The 17,077-nt window shown below is 32.9% G+C and overlaps 4 protein-coding genes across 6 annotated transcripts in view; 2 read left to right on the top strand and 2 right to left on the bottom strand.

The window, feature by feature from the left end:
* The first annotated feature begins 5,712 nt into the window (after positions 1-5,712).
* On the top strand, positions 5,713-6,769 carry LOC123261542 (1,2-dihydroxy-3-keto-5-methylthiopentene dioxygenase). 2 transcript variants are annotated; one of them, XM_044723196.1, is made up of 5 exons: positions 5,713-5,854; positions 5,931-6,061; positions 6,148-6,267; positions 6,335-6,514; positions 6,601-6,769. In XM_044723196.1, the coding sequence occupies exons 2-5, from the start codon at positions 5,939-5,941 to the stop codon at positions 6,730-6,732; spliced, it is 555 nt and encodes a 184-aa protein (XP_044579131.1). In that variant the 5' UTR covers positions 5,713-5,854; positions 5,931-5,938; the 3' UTR covers positions 6,733-6,769. The 2 variants fall into 2 exon arrangements, with proteins under 2 accessions (XP_044579131.1, XP_044579130.1); XM_044723195.1 differs by having other exon boundaries at positions 5,749-6,061.
* A 1,030-nt stretch (positions 6,770-7,799) lies between these two features.
* LOC123261525 (pelle-like serine/threonine-protein kinase pik-1) lies at positions 7,800-10,483 on the bottom strand. 2 transcript variants are annotated; one of them, XM_044723168.1, is made up of 5 exons: positions 10,230-10,483; positions 9,944-9,991; positions 9,255-9,866; positions 8,747-9,186; positions 8,141-8,669 (listed from the first exon to the last, which is right to left on the bottom strand). In XM_044723168.1, exons 3-5 carry the CDS (start codon positions 9,856-9,858, stop codon positions 8,328-8,330), a joined length of 1,386 nt encoding a protein of 461 aa, XP_044579103.1. In that variant the 5' UTR covers positions 9,859-9,866; positions 9,944-9,991; positions 10,230-10,483; the 3' UTR covers positions 8,141-8,327. The 2 variants fall into 2 exon arrangements, with proteins under 2 accessions (XP_044579102.1, XP_044579103.1); XM_044723167.1 differs by lacking the exon at positions 10,230-10,483 and having other exon boundaries at positions 7,800-8,669; positions 9,944-10,176.
* Positions 10,484-14,956: 4,473 nt separating this feature from the next.
* LOC123261535 lies at positions 14,957-16,525 on the bottom strand. The gene is made up of 2 exons (XM_044723185.1): positions 16,090-16,525; positions 14,957-16,004 (listed from the first exon to the last, which is right to left on the bottom strand). The coding sequence occupies exon 2, from the start codon at positions 15,989-15,991 to the stop codon at positions 14,963-14,965; it is 1,029 nt and encodes a 342-aa protein (XP_044579120.1). The 5' UTR covers positions 15,992-16,004; positions 16,090-16,525; the 3' UTR covers positions 14,957-14,962.
* Positions 16,333-17,077, top strand: part of LOC123261514 (copper-transporting ATPase 1) — a 58,107-nt gene continuing 57,362 nt past the window's right edge. Inside the window, exon 1 of the mRNA XM_044723143.1 lies at positions 16,333-16,460. The gene's annotated coding sequence lies outside the window, so the exon portion shown is untranslated. The remainder of the gene's footprint in view (positions 16,461-17,077) is intronic.

The following is a 17,077-nucleotide window of genomic DNA, read 5'->3' as shown; positions in this document are numbered from 1 at the left end:
ACGTCGTAAAAACAAACAGAATAAAAAAAAATTAAATGATATTAATGCTTCACCTAGATATGGCCAAAAATAGGGTGGACCCTACTTGTACATAATTACCCTAAATATATTTAGGTTTTAAAAAAGTATAAATTAAAAAAAAATGTGTATTTTTTTTTTTAATTTTTTATTTTTATAAAAATAGAAGGATTTATTTGTATTAAAAAATATTTGTCAATAATTAAGAAATCATTTATTAGAGACCAGTTTTTAGTATTAAACAAATATTTCTTAGTATTTAAAATAATTTGTTTGTATTTAATAAATCTAATATTAATTTATTAAATATTAATAAATCTTTTTAAATACCCTAGCGGTTTCGGTGCCACCGATAAAACTCTGTAGAAACTCGTCCGAAATTCAGCGTAACGACGGAGTATAGCCGGCGTATATGGGGAGTAAACTCGGAGTATTGTGTGCAGTTGTGACACATAAAGACGATAGGGGTTACTTAGTGTTTAATTGGTATCACTACGGAGTTTGGTTGGAGTTTCGCTGGTGTTCTTATAAAGTTTTCCCTGAGCTTTATCAGTGTTTTTTCGGATTTTCTGTCGAGTTTAGTCGGCGTCTTCACCGAGTTTTTGTGGAGCTTTCCAGGAGTATTTTGCGAGTTTCATCGGAGTTTTCCGATGGATAATGAATGAAAAACTGAAAAAATAATTTGGACAGACCGGGACTCGAACCCAAACCATTTGGTTCCACGTCAAAGGCTCTACCGGTTAAGCTATCCCAGACATCGTCCATACCTTCTATTCAGTCACCTAATAAGACCCACCGAGTAATAAACACCACTGTCTATCTTACGGAAACCGATTAAAGTTTTGAATTGCTTCATGTATTAATAAAATTCTAATTTTAGTTATGATAATATTGTTTCAGTGTATTATCAACTGTAAACTTTTGAAAATTTTTTTTTGATGTCACTTTTTTTATATATCGTATATTTTACTTATAACCTTTATAATATATTTACAAATAAATAAATAAATTAATAAAAGGTACACCGTAAGTGAAAAATGATTTATTTATAGTCATCTTTGTGAAATCAAAATTAATTTTCATGCTATAAAGTATTATTAATCGCGAGTGAACTCCACAATAACACTATTAAAACTCCGAAAAAACACCAGCGAAACTCTTATAAAGCTCCGCAAAACATCGAAAAAAACTTGACAAAAACTCCATAGCAACTCCGAAAATACTCGACAAAAACTCGACGAAAATACCAAAAAAAACTCCACAGCAACTCCGAAAATATTCAACAAAAACGCTAGGAAAACTCCATAGCGACTCCGAAAAAACTCGTCAAAAACTCCAACAATACACTATTGTGACTCCGTATCGTAACTGCACACAATACTCCTTGCATATACACCTCTAAAACTCCGCGTAAACTCCGCTTATACCCCGATTAAACTCCGAGAGGGAGTTAACTCCATAATAACTCTGCGTAAACTCCGAGTTTACGCTGAGTCGTCGAAACCGCTAAGGTACTAATAAATATTTGTTAAAGACTAAAAAGTGGTATCTAATAAATGATTTGTTAAATATTAACAAATATTTTTAACTATAAACAAATCCTTCTATCAGTGTGACGTTTAGTATTTTATTTACAGATGATTATTTATGAGACGCTATAATAAACGAGTATACTAACAAGAGACTAACCCTAAATTGGCGAAATAGCGGGAACGGTTCCTTCTGTAATACTTTCAACTCCCACGTGGAGTATTTGTTATTGCAGTGTGCAGTAGAATTTACCGCAAGATTGGAGTAAATTCAACTTATTGACTTAGTAAAATTTGACTCATATTTAGTAACTTTTATCACTTATATGATATTTGTAACTACAGAAACATTTACTGCAATCTTGTAGTAAATGATACTGCACATTATTTTCCGTGTATAAGACAATATCTATAATTTATAATTCATAAGATTATTTTTTATGGAATTTTTTATTTCTATTTGATTTGGAGATCAAAAAAGGCATAAAAGCAGCTCAACTACAGAAAAGTGAAAAATAATGCTACACAGTGAGAAATTTCTGTAGAAATTTACTATGCATACATAATAAGACTGAACCTTAATGACTCAATTCAAAATATTACCATAAAAATTTAAGAATATCATATTGTACCAATCAATATTTACTAGGGACCATAGTAAATTTGACCATTCAACTGTTACATAAACATATATAAAAAATTTTCGTAAACTGACAGAACAAAAACTGTTAGTGTGCTTAAAACTTTTCATTATAGTTCCATAGTAAAATTTCTGTTGCTCAGTCGACAATAAAAATTTATAAAAAAGTTTCACATTTAGTCACGTGTACTCGGTTTAAATTTAAAATTGTGACTATGAAATTTTCAAATGTCCCATAGTAAACGTATGCGCGTCAGTCGCGACGCGCGCTCTTTCATTTTTTCGTGCTGCTTTGTTTTGTCAACATAAGTCTACAGACGCTATCAGTAGTGGTTAACGGTGTTATGAAAATTGCAATAAACATTAAGTTTTAAATAAATATTAGTTTATAAATCCATCAACACATGAATAGTTAATGAAAATTTGTAAGATTCATAAATAATAAAATATTTAATAATTTACCGTGAAAAATTAAAATGAAAACAAACATTTGATGGTTAACCTGCAACCGACACTTCTAATAATAATAAAAAATAATTTAAAAGTTATATATTGTGTTTATAATTATTCATAATAAAATTAACTGCCAAAATAAATCCTACGTTCATTGTTAAAATGAAAAAAATAAAAACTATATTTTAAAAAATATTTTTAAAATTATTGCAAACAAAAAAAATCTTGTTTGGTTTGATATTTTTTTTGATTGCTAAAAACATTTTTTACTCTAAAATTTTTTATTTTTTACAAACGTTTTCTTATTTTTTTTTGCTATAGTACATTCGGAAATTTAAATTATTGCATATTTCACTTACTATGGTACATTTCAATTTCTACCATTTACTATGTCTGATTTCATTTGTTTCGGAAATTACTATGGGCCATTGTAAAATTTTATTCTGAGTCAATAAGGTTCACTAGTAATATGCACCATTGTAATATCTAAAATCCATGCAGAATAAAAAATAATGGAAATTTCTCACCGTGTACTTGCAAGAGTTAAATAGCATCAGAAATGATCAATATTTAGATAAGTAATCTTATTGATCATGAATTTTTAGTCGTTGATAATATTGTTTACATAAAATTTATTAAATGCAATTTTAAATGATTTGCTTGGTTCGTAATTTTTAATTTTTTTGCTATAATAATCAATAATTAAAAAAAATTGGGAAGTTATTGGTTTCACTCCGATTTTCAAAAATCAAGTTCTCATAAAATTTCTCACGTTTTGAGGTTTTAGGGAGCTTTTCTGATTATTTTTATGTATATTAGTAAATTTGTATGCCTACAAGCATGTATGTATGTGTGCTGAGTTTACATAGCTTCGATTTTTCTTGTCGGACCCTTTTTTAAGTAAAAGAATTATCATTCGTTCAAAAATATCGTTGTCGAAAAAATTCGAAATAAATGTTTTTCTTTTTGGGTAAAAATACCTTCTGAATTTTATGTCATATTTTTTTGTGTGACAAGTTATCTTTTTTTGCTTTAAAAACTGTACTGAATGCTAGAAACCGCATCAAAATCGACCGAGTCGTTCGGGAGATATTGTAATTCAAACTGTTCAAAAAAGTGTTTTACCATAATACGACTACAAGATTTTTGAGCTTAAAAGTGTCTAAAAGATGTATATTTGTGAGTTCTAAGAGCTCATAACTTGGAAATAGGAAATTTTTTGAGTGTTTTGAGTTTGAAAATAGCGAGAAGTTCCAGGGATGACCTGCAGGTTTAACATGCTTTCAGATTTTTTCTTTTAACTCAAGATAATGTTTTTATCAATGTCGTTATGCATAACTATATTTTTGAATGAAGTAGAAATAGTATCATGAAAAGGAACAAATTGTTGGAATAAAAAAACAATATAGATATTCTTGGTTCAAATAAAAAATACTCGCTCACGAACACAAAAATCTAAGATCTATAATAACTCATATATTATAAATTTGTAATTTTAGCCGATCTTTTAATTTGATTTCGCTAGATCTCCCAAATGATTTGAAACATGTGGATTTAAAAAAATTTTTCCATATTTTCAATAATTTACTAAAAATTTTTCTGAGAGCGATATTTTGCAAAACACTATTCAATCTATCAGACATTATGCGCAAATATGTATTAGTGAGACACTGCAAGTAAAAAAAGCACTCGCAACGCAAAGTTATATTTTAAAAGAGCAAAATACTACTGTTTTGAATCTTCTGACATATTTTATAACTTGATAAATAATAAAATAGGGGAATCATGATTTCAGCTGCTAAGAATAAACAAAAGTTGGATTCTAACAAAAAATCAACGTATTAATAAAACTGGTTTAGAATATATTTAAAATGAACCCTCGCGGTTTTGATAATGCCGTAAAAATACCGTAATTTTTCGGCATTTATGCTCATGCCGTATATTTACCGTTATAATTCGGTAATAATGCGGTTAAACTATAGTTGTTTTGGCCAGTTTTTATACTGTAGTTATACAGTATATATACTGCACTTATGCTGTACAGTTACCAAAAATATACTATACAATTACCGCATTAATGCCCAAATTTTACCCAAAAAATTCCAAATAATATTTTCTGACATAATAGACAATTATTAAAGATTTAGTTTTATTTTTAGTTCACTTCTATGTTAGAAATGAATAAAATGAAAAATTTCAAATTTTGCTTTTTATTCTCCATCGCTACTTTGCAAAAACAAATACTGTTTTGAATAAAAATATGTGGAATATTATTTTTAATTAGGTATTTAGCGATAATTAATATAAAATAATACATATGTTAAGTAAATATATTCTAATTTTAATTTCAATTTTTAATTTCTCACTTGGAAAGTTGCAAATTTTCTAAAATCGAAAAGTTATATTGTTTCACATATATAATTATATTATTTAATTTTAAATATGCTTATCGTAAGATGAACGGTGTGGCTTAATGTATATAGAATAAGCAAAAAAATGATATTGTATGGACCGGGTAACTCAAATGGTAGAGTAGCCGACATGTCCCCGGGAGGTTCTGGGTTCGAATCCCAGTCCGAGCGTTATTTAATTTGACACCATTTTTTAAATATGGTTTTAATACAGTCATTTTACCGCCTTATTACCGTAAATATGCCGCATTTTCAGCGTAAATGTATCGCATTTTTACGGTAAATGTTCCGTAATTTTTCGATAAAAAAACTGACCAAAACAACCGAAAAAATGCTGAAAAAATACCGCATTAATACTGTATAATTGCGACATTTTTTCGGCATTTACAAAACCGCTAGGGAAAATAACAATAATACCTTCAGCATCTTAATATTTATATGATTTTTTAAAATTATTCACGTATTTACATTGACATTGATTTCATATAATAAACATTCAATCTGTTTGAAAATATAAACTGCGTAAACTCTATTATAATTATAAAAATACTTTGTTATCATTTCATAAATAAAAATTTAGCGATATAGAATGATTTGCATCTTTTTATATTAACACTTATCTTTAGTAAACATGCAATTATATACTTTAAGTATCATGCTATTTATGTATATATAAATGCTACAACATCATATAATAATTACGTTTCACTCCGGCCATAACATTAATAAAATATAAGTCATATTTAGGTCCCTTACCAGTTGCAATCAGTCTATTAAACTATCAGTTGCTTACTACATTTACGGCTTGTATAACCAAGATATTTTTTAATAGTTTTTTCATTGTAGCTATTATTTTATAATAATTCTAATAACAAGTAATTGTAAAAATGGTTCAAGCCTGGTATATGGACGACACTGATAGCGATCAACGTTTAGATCATCATAGACAACCTCCAAAGTATCTTTCTTTGTCTGAATTATTCAAACGCACTGGAGTGGAACATTTCAAGGTTAATTTAACTTAATATTTACTTTATTGATATTCTTATTTTTTATTTAATGTCTATCCAATTTATTTTCATTCAATAATGATTAGATCAATCCACAAAATTACGGATCAGATAAAATATTACAAGAGTTAAGGTCAAAGCGTGGATATTCTTATGAAGATGAGATTGTGTGTTCAGAAGAATGCTTGCAGGATTATAATAATAAAGTATTGTATTAATATTTTTATATTGTTGACATTTTAACTTTAACTAATTCGTACGTTATTTTAACAGCTGAAAACTTTTTTTACGGAACATCTACATACTGATGAAGAGATTCGATTAGTATTAGAAGGATCAGGATACTTTGATGTTCGAGATAAAAATGATGAATGGATACGAATCGAAGTTCAATCAGGAGATTTGATAATTATTCCTAGCGGGATATATCATCGATTTACGTTGGATATGAATGTAAAATACTTCAAGATTTCATTTTAACTTACTTATTTTTATAAAATGTTTTAATGCTCTTTGTTTATTATTTTTTTTTTTAATAGAACTACATAAAAGCGAAACGTTATTTTGTTGGTGAACCAATATGGCTACCTTATAACAGACCAGCTGATGAAGTGGAATGCCGTCAAATATATTTAGAGCGTTTAAAAAATAATTTTAATGCTGTTATATAAGACACTAGTCTAAACAAAAATAATTCCAAAAATCCAATTATTGTGTTACATTTTTTGCTTACATTCTTTATAGAATATATTTTAAAAATATTTCAATATATGAAATGAAAATCATATTCAAAAATATAATCAGCTGATTCCAATGTGTCATTGAGTAGGATTTACAGTATGATCAATTTTTTCTAGCTTTTATCTCATTCACCTTTCTCTAAAATTATTTTTGAATCATCAATTCACTTCAAAGTATATATATTTTATTTTTAATCTCTGATCAAATAAATTTGTCATTATCAAATAGCCTGAACACATTATTTTCTAATAGAAGTGAGAAAGATCAACAAAATCAACTAAAATATAAAGTCTTTTCAAAACATTAGCTAACAATCCACTTCATTAAACTTAATTCGGAGCTACATAATTAGTTGATTGGCATCAATAATTGAAAATGAAAAAATTTGGTAAAAAAAATTTGTACGATGAGTAATCAGAAAAATATATTTAATGTTCAAACATATTTTACAAATATATATGACAGTAACAATATTTTCTAAGCGTCGCCAAACTAGCAGTAGCAAAACCCATTTTTGACGGATATTAATATTGATTTCTCGGAATCTAAGCAAGCAACAAAATTCTAAATGGAGCAACTAATTAGCACCACAAATAAATTTTGTTGCTTTAATAATGAGTATAAAAATTTATGTATAAACATTTTTGGAATTATTTTCAAGCATATTTAAAGATTTTTTCACTTTATTATATATTATATATTATATAAATATACATTTGTAATTAGTAATATAACAATAATATCTTCTAAGAATATAAAATATTTTCTAGTTGTTTTTATAAAATTTTAAAAAATATATAACTTATATTTAAATTGTTTATTTCTTCTGTTTCATTATTTATAATTATTAAGAGTAATGTAGAAAATAATCTTATTGTTTATATAAAATGAATAGGAAAAAACTATTTTCATTCTGTTGTACTTATATTATTATTTACATAAAAATATTATTGTTTAATATCACAGAAAAATAACTTTTTATTCTGTAAAGAATATATTTATTACATTTTGATAATTCACGCTATTCAATGATCCTACTTAGTATACGTAAACTTTAATTATTATAAATTTTTCCATCATATTTGTCAAAAAAAAATTTTCTAAGTGATCGAAAATTCAAATTCACTTATCTCTATGCATAATTATATTATAATTAAATATAAAAAGGGACAACATACGATAATTAACGCGCTCCAGGAAAATTTAATTGTAATTGTATTTTAGACGTTGAGTTACTCTAAAGAAAATTTTTATTATTGCCACAAACAAGCGAAATTAATATTTTTGATTATATGAATTGTTTAATTTCAAAAAATTTAATTTTATAACAACAGAAATAAATTCATTAATAATGTAAAATCTAAAATTCATTTTTTTTTTAAGTTTCATACACGTCAAAAAGCGGCGGATGTTTCTTACGATTTAGATAATTTTTTTTTTATTTCTTTCATTTGATTAACAAAATCTAAATTGTAATAAAATACGCCGTTAATAAATTAATTAAAAAGTGATTACTTATTAAAAGTTATATACTATTTAATTTTTTAAAAACAAGCTCCATTTCAGGTCTATCTTTAGCTAATCTATTAGAACACCACTTACCAAGTAAAATTAAATTACCAAAAACTTTTTCACTTTCATCACCAGCTTTTTTATCTTTCAAGAAAAAAATATCTTTATCACTCCAGCTATCAATAAAATCTTTAAGAAATTTATACTCAATTCTCGCATCATCGTAGGCAGGTAGGCCTGTTGCTAATTCGAAGCAAACAATTCCATAACTGTAAGTATCGACTTTTGTTGACAAAATTTTTCCTCTCAAAAATTCTTCAGGTAAATATGGTTTTGTTCCATGTACTTTACTGACCTATGATATGGAATAAATAAAGTTATTTATGGTACCTATAATATAGATAGTCTAATATAATTCAAATGTAAAATTACCTTCATAAAATCTTTGATTGGTCCTTCTCGTGCTAAGCCAAAATCACCAATTCGTGGTTCAAAACTTTTATCCAATAAAATATTAGCACTTTTTATGTCACCATGAATAAGCGGTCGTTCGCCGATTGTATGTAAATATTGTAATCCTCGAGCAATACCTTTTATTATTTCATGCCGTTGTAGCCAAGTCAAAGGAGGTGATCTTCGTCGTAACGATATCCAATCTTCAAGTGAACCATTTTTCATAAATTGATAAACAAGACACGGTGCTTGACCACCAATACTAAATGCGTAGATCGATAAAATATTGTCATGAGGTCGAGAATTTAGAATTGCTATTTCTCTGAGTGATTGTTGGAGTTGAATTATATAGCTATCGTCAGATTCGGGACCTCTGCGTTCTATTTTTTTTATAGCCACATCTGTATTCTTCCATATTCCTAAATCAAATCTTCTTTGATAATTTTGATCAAGATTAAATATATATGTATAAATAAAATATTTATACCTCGATATACTGTTCCAAAACCACCTTTTCCTAAAATTTTATGTTGATTCCAATTATCAGTTGCACGAGTAAGTTCTTCATATGGTATTTGAGGCAATGATATTTCTGTTTTAAGTGACAATCCATTTAACTTTTGGGAAGTCCCAGTGCAACCTAAAATTGGTGAAATTCGAGAAGGGACTGACGACGAACCAGCCAAAAGATTGTTTGAATCACTTGGAGCTGTTTCTAATAAATTTATCCGTCCGATTTGGTTAATTATTTTATTATTATAATCTTTCAGAACAATTTTTGGAGGAGTTGGAGAATGATACATTCTTTTATCAAAATTTTGTGTGTCAATTTTTAATTCATTTACCGGTTGAGTACTTTTTTCATTTTTTATCGCAAATTGTAAATTTCCTTCTCCTTTCTCCAATAAACAGTGATATTTATTTTCAATAAATGGCTTTAATACACCCATCGCACGATAATGCTGCATTCTTTGAAGCAAAATGAACAACTCTAAATTGGTATGATTATGAATACTCCATAGACTTAATAATTCATCAGCAGGATTTTTTTCTCTCCGGAGATTTTGAATTGCGAGCAGATCATATTGCATCCATCTACCTATTTCATATCAATCAAAAAAATAATGATTTTTTTTTATTTTTACCCTCGAAAAAATATATTTCAAACAAACTTACCAGCAAGTTCTTCCCATTTGTCATTTTGATTCAATATATTGCACAATTCTACACGTGCGTTATAAGGTAAATTATAAATATATTTACATTTTTCCCAGATTGGAGTTGTTGACATATTGTTTAATTGTTATAATTCCAAAATATGTAGAATTTTATGGATAATAAAAAATATCATTTATATGATTATTTGATTCGTCATAATTTATTCTAACTATTTTTCTTATTTGTATATAAATATATAATTTAAAAACCTGTAAACAATTGATCACTAAATCTGGTGACTGACCTTTTCTCAGAATTGATTTTCTAAATTCCGTATCACTTCACTTTTTAGGTTTAAAATAGTATGCTCATTTAGGTGTTGGTTATTATTAGGAATATAAAAGTTATAATAATGAATCAGGAATAATAATTAAGTGTCGGAATGAATGGAAATGAATCTCAATCTCTTAATAAATACTCTAAAAACATAAACAATTGTAATCAGCATACATAGAAAATACATATTTTCAATTAATAAAATTAGAATTTTTTGGTTTATACAATGATATATTATTTTAAATAATAGAACAATTCTGTTTTTTTCATATTCTGCGATAAATAAATAATGTTGAATCATATAAACTTATATTGTTTTTCATTATTCGATTATAAGAACAACAGTGTTCCAGACTCAATAATGATCGTCTAAATAATACATGAACGTTATGAAGTTAGTCATTAGTTGAAACTGGCAAAAAACGAGACATGATTCTTCATTGGTTAAAAAGTAAGACGCGTGTAGCGCGCTATTCAAATTTCGAATGATCCTGAAAGTAGCAGTTTAGCCGGAAGAAAAAATGTTGGTTACATTATTATTGGAGTATTATTTATTTATTTATTTATTGCAAAAGAGCGCCGATCGGCAATATACATAAATAGTAACAATAATATATTTTAAGTGATGTTTGAATTTAATATAAATATAAATGATGAAATTGGTGATATTGCACATGAATTAGTTGTTTAGAATCGTATTTTTGATCTTTGTTATGAAAGCAGATAGTGAATCCTCAAAGAAGTTAGTATCCTGGCAGTGATTAATAGCGTCCAATAATCTATATTGTCTTAAGCGTGGCCTTAGATGGATACTTTGAAATTGTTCACGTATCTCTGGTGATTCAATATGTCCGTTGACGGATTTATAGAAAAATATCAAATCGGCAACTTGTCGACGACTTAGGAGACTATCGATTTTAAATTGGCTGTATACATCGTCCGTAGTCATATTAGTTCCATGAATGTATAGTAGCCATTCAGCAGCCGAAATGGAAGTAGATTGCTCATATGAAGAAAATTTATTTTTTATAAAATAATATTTATAATAATACATAAACTTAATTCATTGATTAAAAAAAAAGTGTGTGTGTGTACTTATGTACGCACGTTAGAAGTTATACTTCTTTGGTGTAACAAGATAAAAATCTTTCTAAATATTTTATCTATCGCGTTATCCTACGTTTGTACACTGAGAAAAAAGTATTTTGATAACCACAATACTTGGTATTTTGATAATCAAAATGCAAGTATTTTGAATTACAACAAAATACGTATTATGATCCCGAACCGATACACGGCATCCCTATGAGAGAAGCTGTTATTTACCTAAATTCGCCTACCACCACGCCATCTTATGGTTCTTTTTGTGTCAACTTACCTCCCCGCGGGACCGCGGGGGCTTGATTTATCACGTGATCACCTGTAAGCGCGGCAACTGCCGCGTCTCTCGTCATAGTGGCTCTCCTCAGTAAGGACTCCACCGGGATGCCGTGTATCGGTTCGGGATCATAATACGTATTTTGTTGTAATTCAAAATACTTGCATTATGTCCCCTATAGCCGATACACGGCATCCCTATGAGAGACGTGTTTGATTTCTAGAGGTGATCACTCAACGCTATGTGAGTTATTAATATGAATAATGTCTATTTTTTCTAGGGCAAAATGTGGAAAAATCTTCGTTTGTTTACTTTCATTTATTGCTATGACTAAAGATACATATTTTTACTAATTAGAGCACTTTTGACTTATGACTTTAATGTGCTGAACTGAAACTCTTATACAAATATAAATATATTACTTTATTACATGCTTAAACGGTAGACAGGGCGTCTTGAGTACCTCAAGTATTCTTGTTAGTTTGCAAGTTCACTGCCCTGAAGTTCTTGAACAGTAGACCAGGGTTGTCTTTTTGCTTGGCCACAACCTGGCGGCAGTAGTGGTTCCAAAAGGTCTCGGAACATCTCCAATTACCCCGTTCGAGAATCTCCTGAAGAGGGAGATTATCTAACCATCCTCGGGAGACCACTGCTGATCGGACGCTTCCTGGAGTAGCGTCTATTCCCGCTGCTTTCAGAGCTGATTTAATCCAGCCTGCTATCACAGTGCGTGAAGCTGCCTTGACTGGACCAGTCAGAGTGATAAACAGCTCCTCTAGCTCTGTTCCCTGCCTTCTCTCTTCTGACTTCTTTAGTAGGGCTCTTACCCAGGTAACCGGACATAGTCGTAAGTTCTCGTGTTTCGAAATCTTCCAACCAGCTTGACGAAAAGATGCTCGGTCGGTCTTTGAACCGAAGGCTGGCCAGAGAATAATCTCATCCCCGAGATTGTCTAAGTGATCCGGCGAAATCTTTAGTAGAGTTAGGTCATGAATGCGCCGACCTGAGGCCAACAGAAGTAATGAGGCCGTGCGTCTCGAGATTTCGAAGAAAGTGAGCTGTGGTGGGCTCGTTGACAGCCAATCATAAAGGATCTGTGCATCCCAAATCGGCGCGTGATCTTCTCTTGGTCGTGATAACGATATTCCTTTTAATACCTGCCTGACTAGGAAATCTGATGACAGGCTCGTGACATTACCGCCGGAGCAGAATGTTGATATTGCAGACTTGTGGACCAAGATAGTGCTGGGTGCTAGCTTGTCCTTGATGCACAGACTTGCGAGGAACCTAGCTAGTTCGTGTCCCCTAGGAGCACCCGGGTTAACACCTGTCTCACTGCACCACTCAAGCCACCTGCGAATGGGAGCTCTATAAGTCTCAAGAGTTGACTGTCTCCAGCTGTCTTTTATTAATTCCTTCTCTTCTTGGGACCAGTTTCTGACCTGGTTTCCCCACATCCAATCCTCCACGCTTGTAGAGTAAGGCTGTCTATCTCCGGAGGAGGAAGGTTGGTTGCTAGGTCTACCAGGACCGACTCCAGTCTCTCTATGGTTATCGGAGGCTCCAGGCTCCGACTGGCTAAATCCGACATCCAGAATGTCTTCTCCCACTTGGGGGCGATTATGAGAAATTCTCCCTGATATGAGTTGAGATGCGCTAGAACTCTGGGCATGAGGTTGGGCGGTGGAAATATCCAAGCTTGTTTGTACACCCACGGGCGGCTGAAGGCGTCTACATAACAAGCGGATCGATCTCTGCAGTCGATCGAGACATAGGTCTTGACCACTCTTGATCTTCCTGAAGCAAAGAGATCTATTTCGGGTTCTCCCCACCTTCTGAATATTTCTCTTGTTGCTGACGAGCGCAGATGCCATTCTGGGAGGCTTGCTTTTCGATACAGGCGGTCTGCAATGCCGTTGTAACGACCTGGTAGGTAAAAGGCAGACAGGGTCATGTTCTGACTGTCTACAAGAGCAAAGAGTTCGTAGGTTAAGTCGAGCAAATCGATGGACTTGGTTCCGCCCTCCTTTCGAATATAGGCGACTACTGTCTGGTTGTCCGATTGTACCAGAATGTGGGCATTTCGAAGCTTCTGAGTGTGCTTCCGTATTGCCTGTATTACTGCAAATGGTTCTTTCTTGTTCGAGTGCCACTTTTGTTGGGACCTCGACCAAGAACCTGCCATCAGGATCTCGTCTAGCTGGGCTCCCCATCCCGAGTCTGCTGCATCGGTGGTCCGAAAGTTCGTGACCGACCCTTTGTGCAGTGGTGAGCTCAGGGCCGCTGCTCCCTGCCACCACTCTAGCTCTGTCACAATCTCCTTGCTGATTGTCAGCTGTTCGCGCGGACGTCCCTGGCTGAACTGGTTGCTCATCCTTTGGAGTTGACAACAGTGAAGACGACCCCGGAATGTTACGAAGGTCGCAAAATTTAAGCATCCTAGAAGTTGTTGGGACTGCTTTAGCGAGCAGGTCCCCTGTTGTTTGATCTCCTGGCTTAGAGCTATTATTTTCTGAGTTTTCTTCTCCGGAAGACTCATCCTGTTTCCCCTCGTGTCCCACGTGATCCCCAGGAACTCGAGGATCTGACTGGGCTTCAGAACACTTTTGTTGAAGTTTAGCTTCCAGCCTAAGCTCTCCAGCAGTCTTATCGCCGTCTTTACTTGCTTCGTCAGGCGTTCCCTGTCCTGATTTACGATCAAGAAGTCGTCTATGTACACAACTACCCTCATGCCTAGTGAACGAAGGATTTCCGCAATCCAGTTCGTTATGATAACGAAGGCATGGGGTGCAGGTGAGAGGCCGAAGGGCAAGCACGTCATCTGTAATAGCTCCTTGCCGAATATGAAGCGAAGGAAGCATCGGTGCGATAGTGCCACCAGGATATGAAAGTATGCCTGGGACATATCGATTCGGACCATCCAGTCTCCGGGTTGCAGGAAGTCTGGAATGTGAAGATGCGAAATTAAACTGAACTCTAGCCTCTTTACGAACCTGTTGAGGTGGCGTAAGTCGAAGATTGGTCTCCAAGACCCGTCTGGTTTCTTTACCAGGAACATATGGGAAATAAAGCTTGGACCTGGATCCTTGGGGGACTCCAAGATACCTTGAGCCTTGAGCAGCTCGATCTGTTCCCTCATCGCGCTTGAGTCGGTTGTCTTGAACCTGGAAGATTGCCAATGAGGATTTAGACCTGGTTTGTCTGCAAACGGAATGTGATAACCTGAAATCATCTTAAGTATTACTTCGGGGGCTCCCAGCTCTTGCCATTTGCCCAAAAATTTGACGAGCTGGCCTCCAGAAAATATTTGAGGGTTCATATAGTCATTTTTCGGATTTCCTGCGAAAGGAATCCGTACTTTTGGCTCTAGAAAAGTCCTGCTTGGGCTTAAAGTTAGAGTTGTTACCTGGTTGACGAGGTGTTGTGTTGTTTTTAGCCTGAAATCCCTGTTTTGAGGGAGGCTGGAATCTTGGTCTTGATGAGGGCTGAAAAGATCGGCTCGTGCTGCTTCGGGGAGTTTCTCTCCTCTGGAATGTCTTTTTCGGTGTCAAGCTTGGTGGAGGACTTAGCCATGATTGTGCTCCCCCTAGAGAAATTATTAGTGACGTCAGCTCTTCCTTCGCAAAGAGGAACTCGGAGCTTGGTGGAATCTTCTTCAGGGCCACCTGGACATTTTTTACTGGGATTTCTGCCAAGATTCGTTTTCTTCTGTTTTCGATGCATTCCGCTCTTTTTCCACAGATTACCTGCAAAGCTTGTTCAAAATTATTAAAAATTGTTGAGCCTGCACCGAAATTGTCAGTTACTACCTTAGTGAGGTCCTCTTTAGTGAGGACTGCCTGGTTCTCTATTATCCAGTCAATAAAGTCAGCCATAATATACTTAATATTATCTCTTTGATCTAGGAGGACGTGAGTCAATCCAGCCATGACTCGATCCGTGGATAAAAAGGTGTCCTTACCTTTATCAAGATAGCATAATTCATTGTTGACTTTGAGCTCTGTGAAACCGGGGGTACGTACCAATTTTTTGAGCGCCTCTGAGTATCTCACCTCCTTCCATTCACTGGATTCGAAGTGTTGTAAGGAGTTAACTTGACTCACTCGTTCTTCTGTTGTCACCTGAGAGATTTTCTTCTCGTCAATAGTAGTCGAGCATTCACCTAGCTCTAGTAGTGGGGTCGACTGGGGCTCTTCGTTCTGCGTAGGTATAACCTGTGGTCCCTGGGGCAAAAAACGAGGTAAAAGATTAGTGAGAAAACTTAACCGACTCCTCATGCCTTCTACGTCTTCCTCTAAACGTGTCTTTTTTGTCGGGGGACCTTCGCCGGGCTTCTCGCCGTTTTCACTCATTTTCCTGCTTTTTCTGGTTTGACAAAAAAACAAAAATAATAAATACACTTAACAACACTATTTTCGGTTTAAATAATAATTTTCTTCGTAATAATTACGCTCAAAAATATTGTTTTCGCTTTAAGTAATAGGCACCGGAAAAAAAGGCGTGTGTCAAGATGGCAAAAACTCAACGCTATGACGAGAGACGCGGCAGTTGCCGCGCTTACAGGTGATCACGCGATAAATCAATCGCCCGCGGTCCCGCGGGGAGGTAAGTTGACACAAAAAGAACCATAAGATGGCGTGGTGGTAGGCGAATTTAGGAAATACTCAACAGCTTCTCTCATAGGGTTGCCGTGTATCGGCTATAGGGGACATAATACCAAGTATTGTGATTATCAGAATATAAGTCAGTTCAAGACCTATACTCTGCGCAGTAAACTATAATATATGCGCTGTCACTGCCATCGACGTTTTAACACTAACAGTTAGTTTATTTGATTTATGCACTGGTAAAAATAGAATTCAACTAATATTTATTATATTAGATTGAAAAAAATTTATTATTACACTTTTAATTTTAATTTTAATTTGTTTTGTTAGCTTTATAAGTCAATTGATTTGTGCCAGTAAAGTGAGGTTATAAACATCTAATAGTCTGTAACATTGATATACTGATAATCAGTATACCTAGGTATTCTGAAAATCAATATACTTATTGTGATAATCAAAATACCACGTGTAGCAATCTATTTCTTATTTAGTTTAATAATTTATTCAAGTTATAACTATACTCTTTACAATATTCGAATGAAGTTAATAAAGTTTCACAATAATTAATCAATCCCGTAGAATATAGTTATCAGTAAAACAATACAATAGATTAAGTTCGTGTATAAGTATTAATGTCAAGATGGTACTCCGCGGTTACAATAATACGATACGTTAAGTAAAGGAAAATATGATAAGTGTAGTAACCCGTAGATGTGTGTATCTCAGAGGCTGAGGAAAGTCTCTCGTGCCCCTTGACTCTTGAGGGTGTTAGCCTTTGCTAACACTTAGCGTTGTTCTTGGGGTCCCGTGACGTCATGAGCCCCTTGAATG

The sequence above is a fragment of the Cotesia glomerata genome, linkage group LG3 (assembly GCF_020080835.1).
Source record: "Cotesia glomerata isolate CgM1 linkage group LG3, MPM_Cglom_v2.3, whole genome shotgun sequence".
NCBI lineage: Eukaryota > Metazoa > Arthropoda > Insecta > Hymenoptera > Braconidae > Cotesia > Cotesia glomerata.
This window is presented reverse-complemented; position numbering and strand designations above follow the sequence as displayed.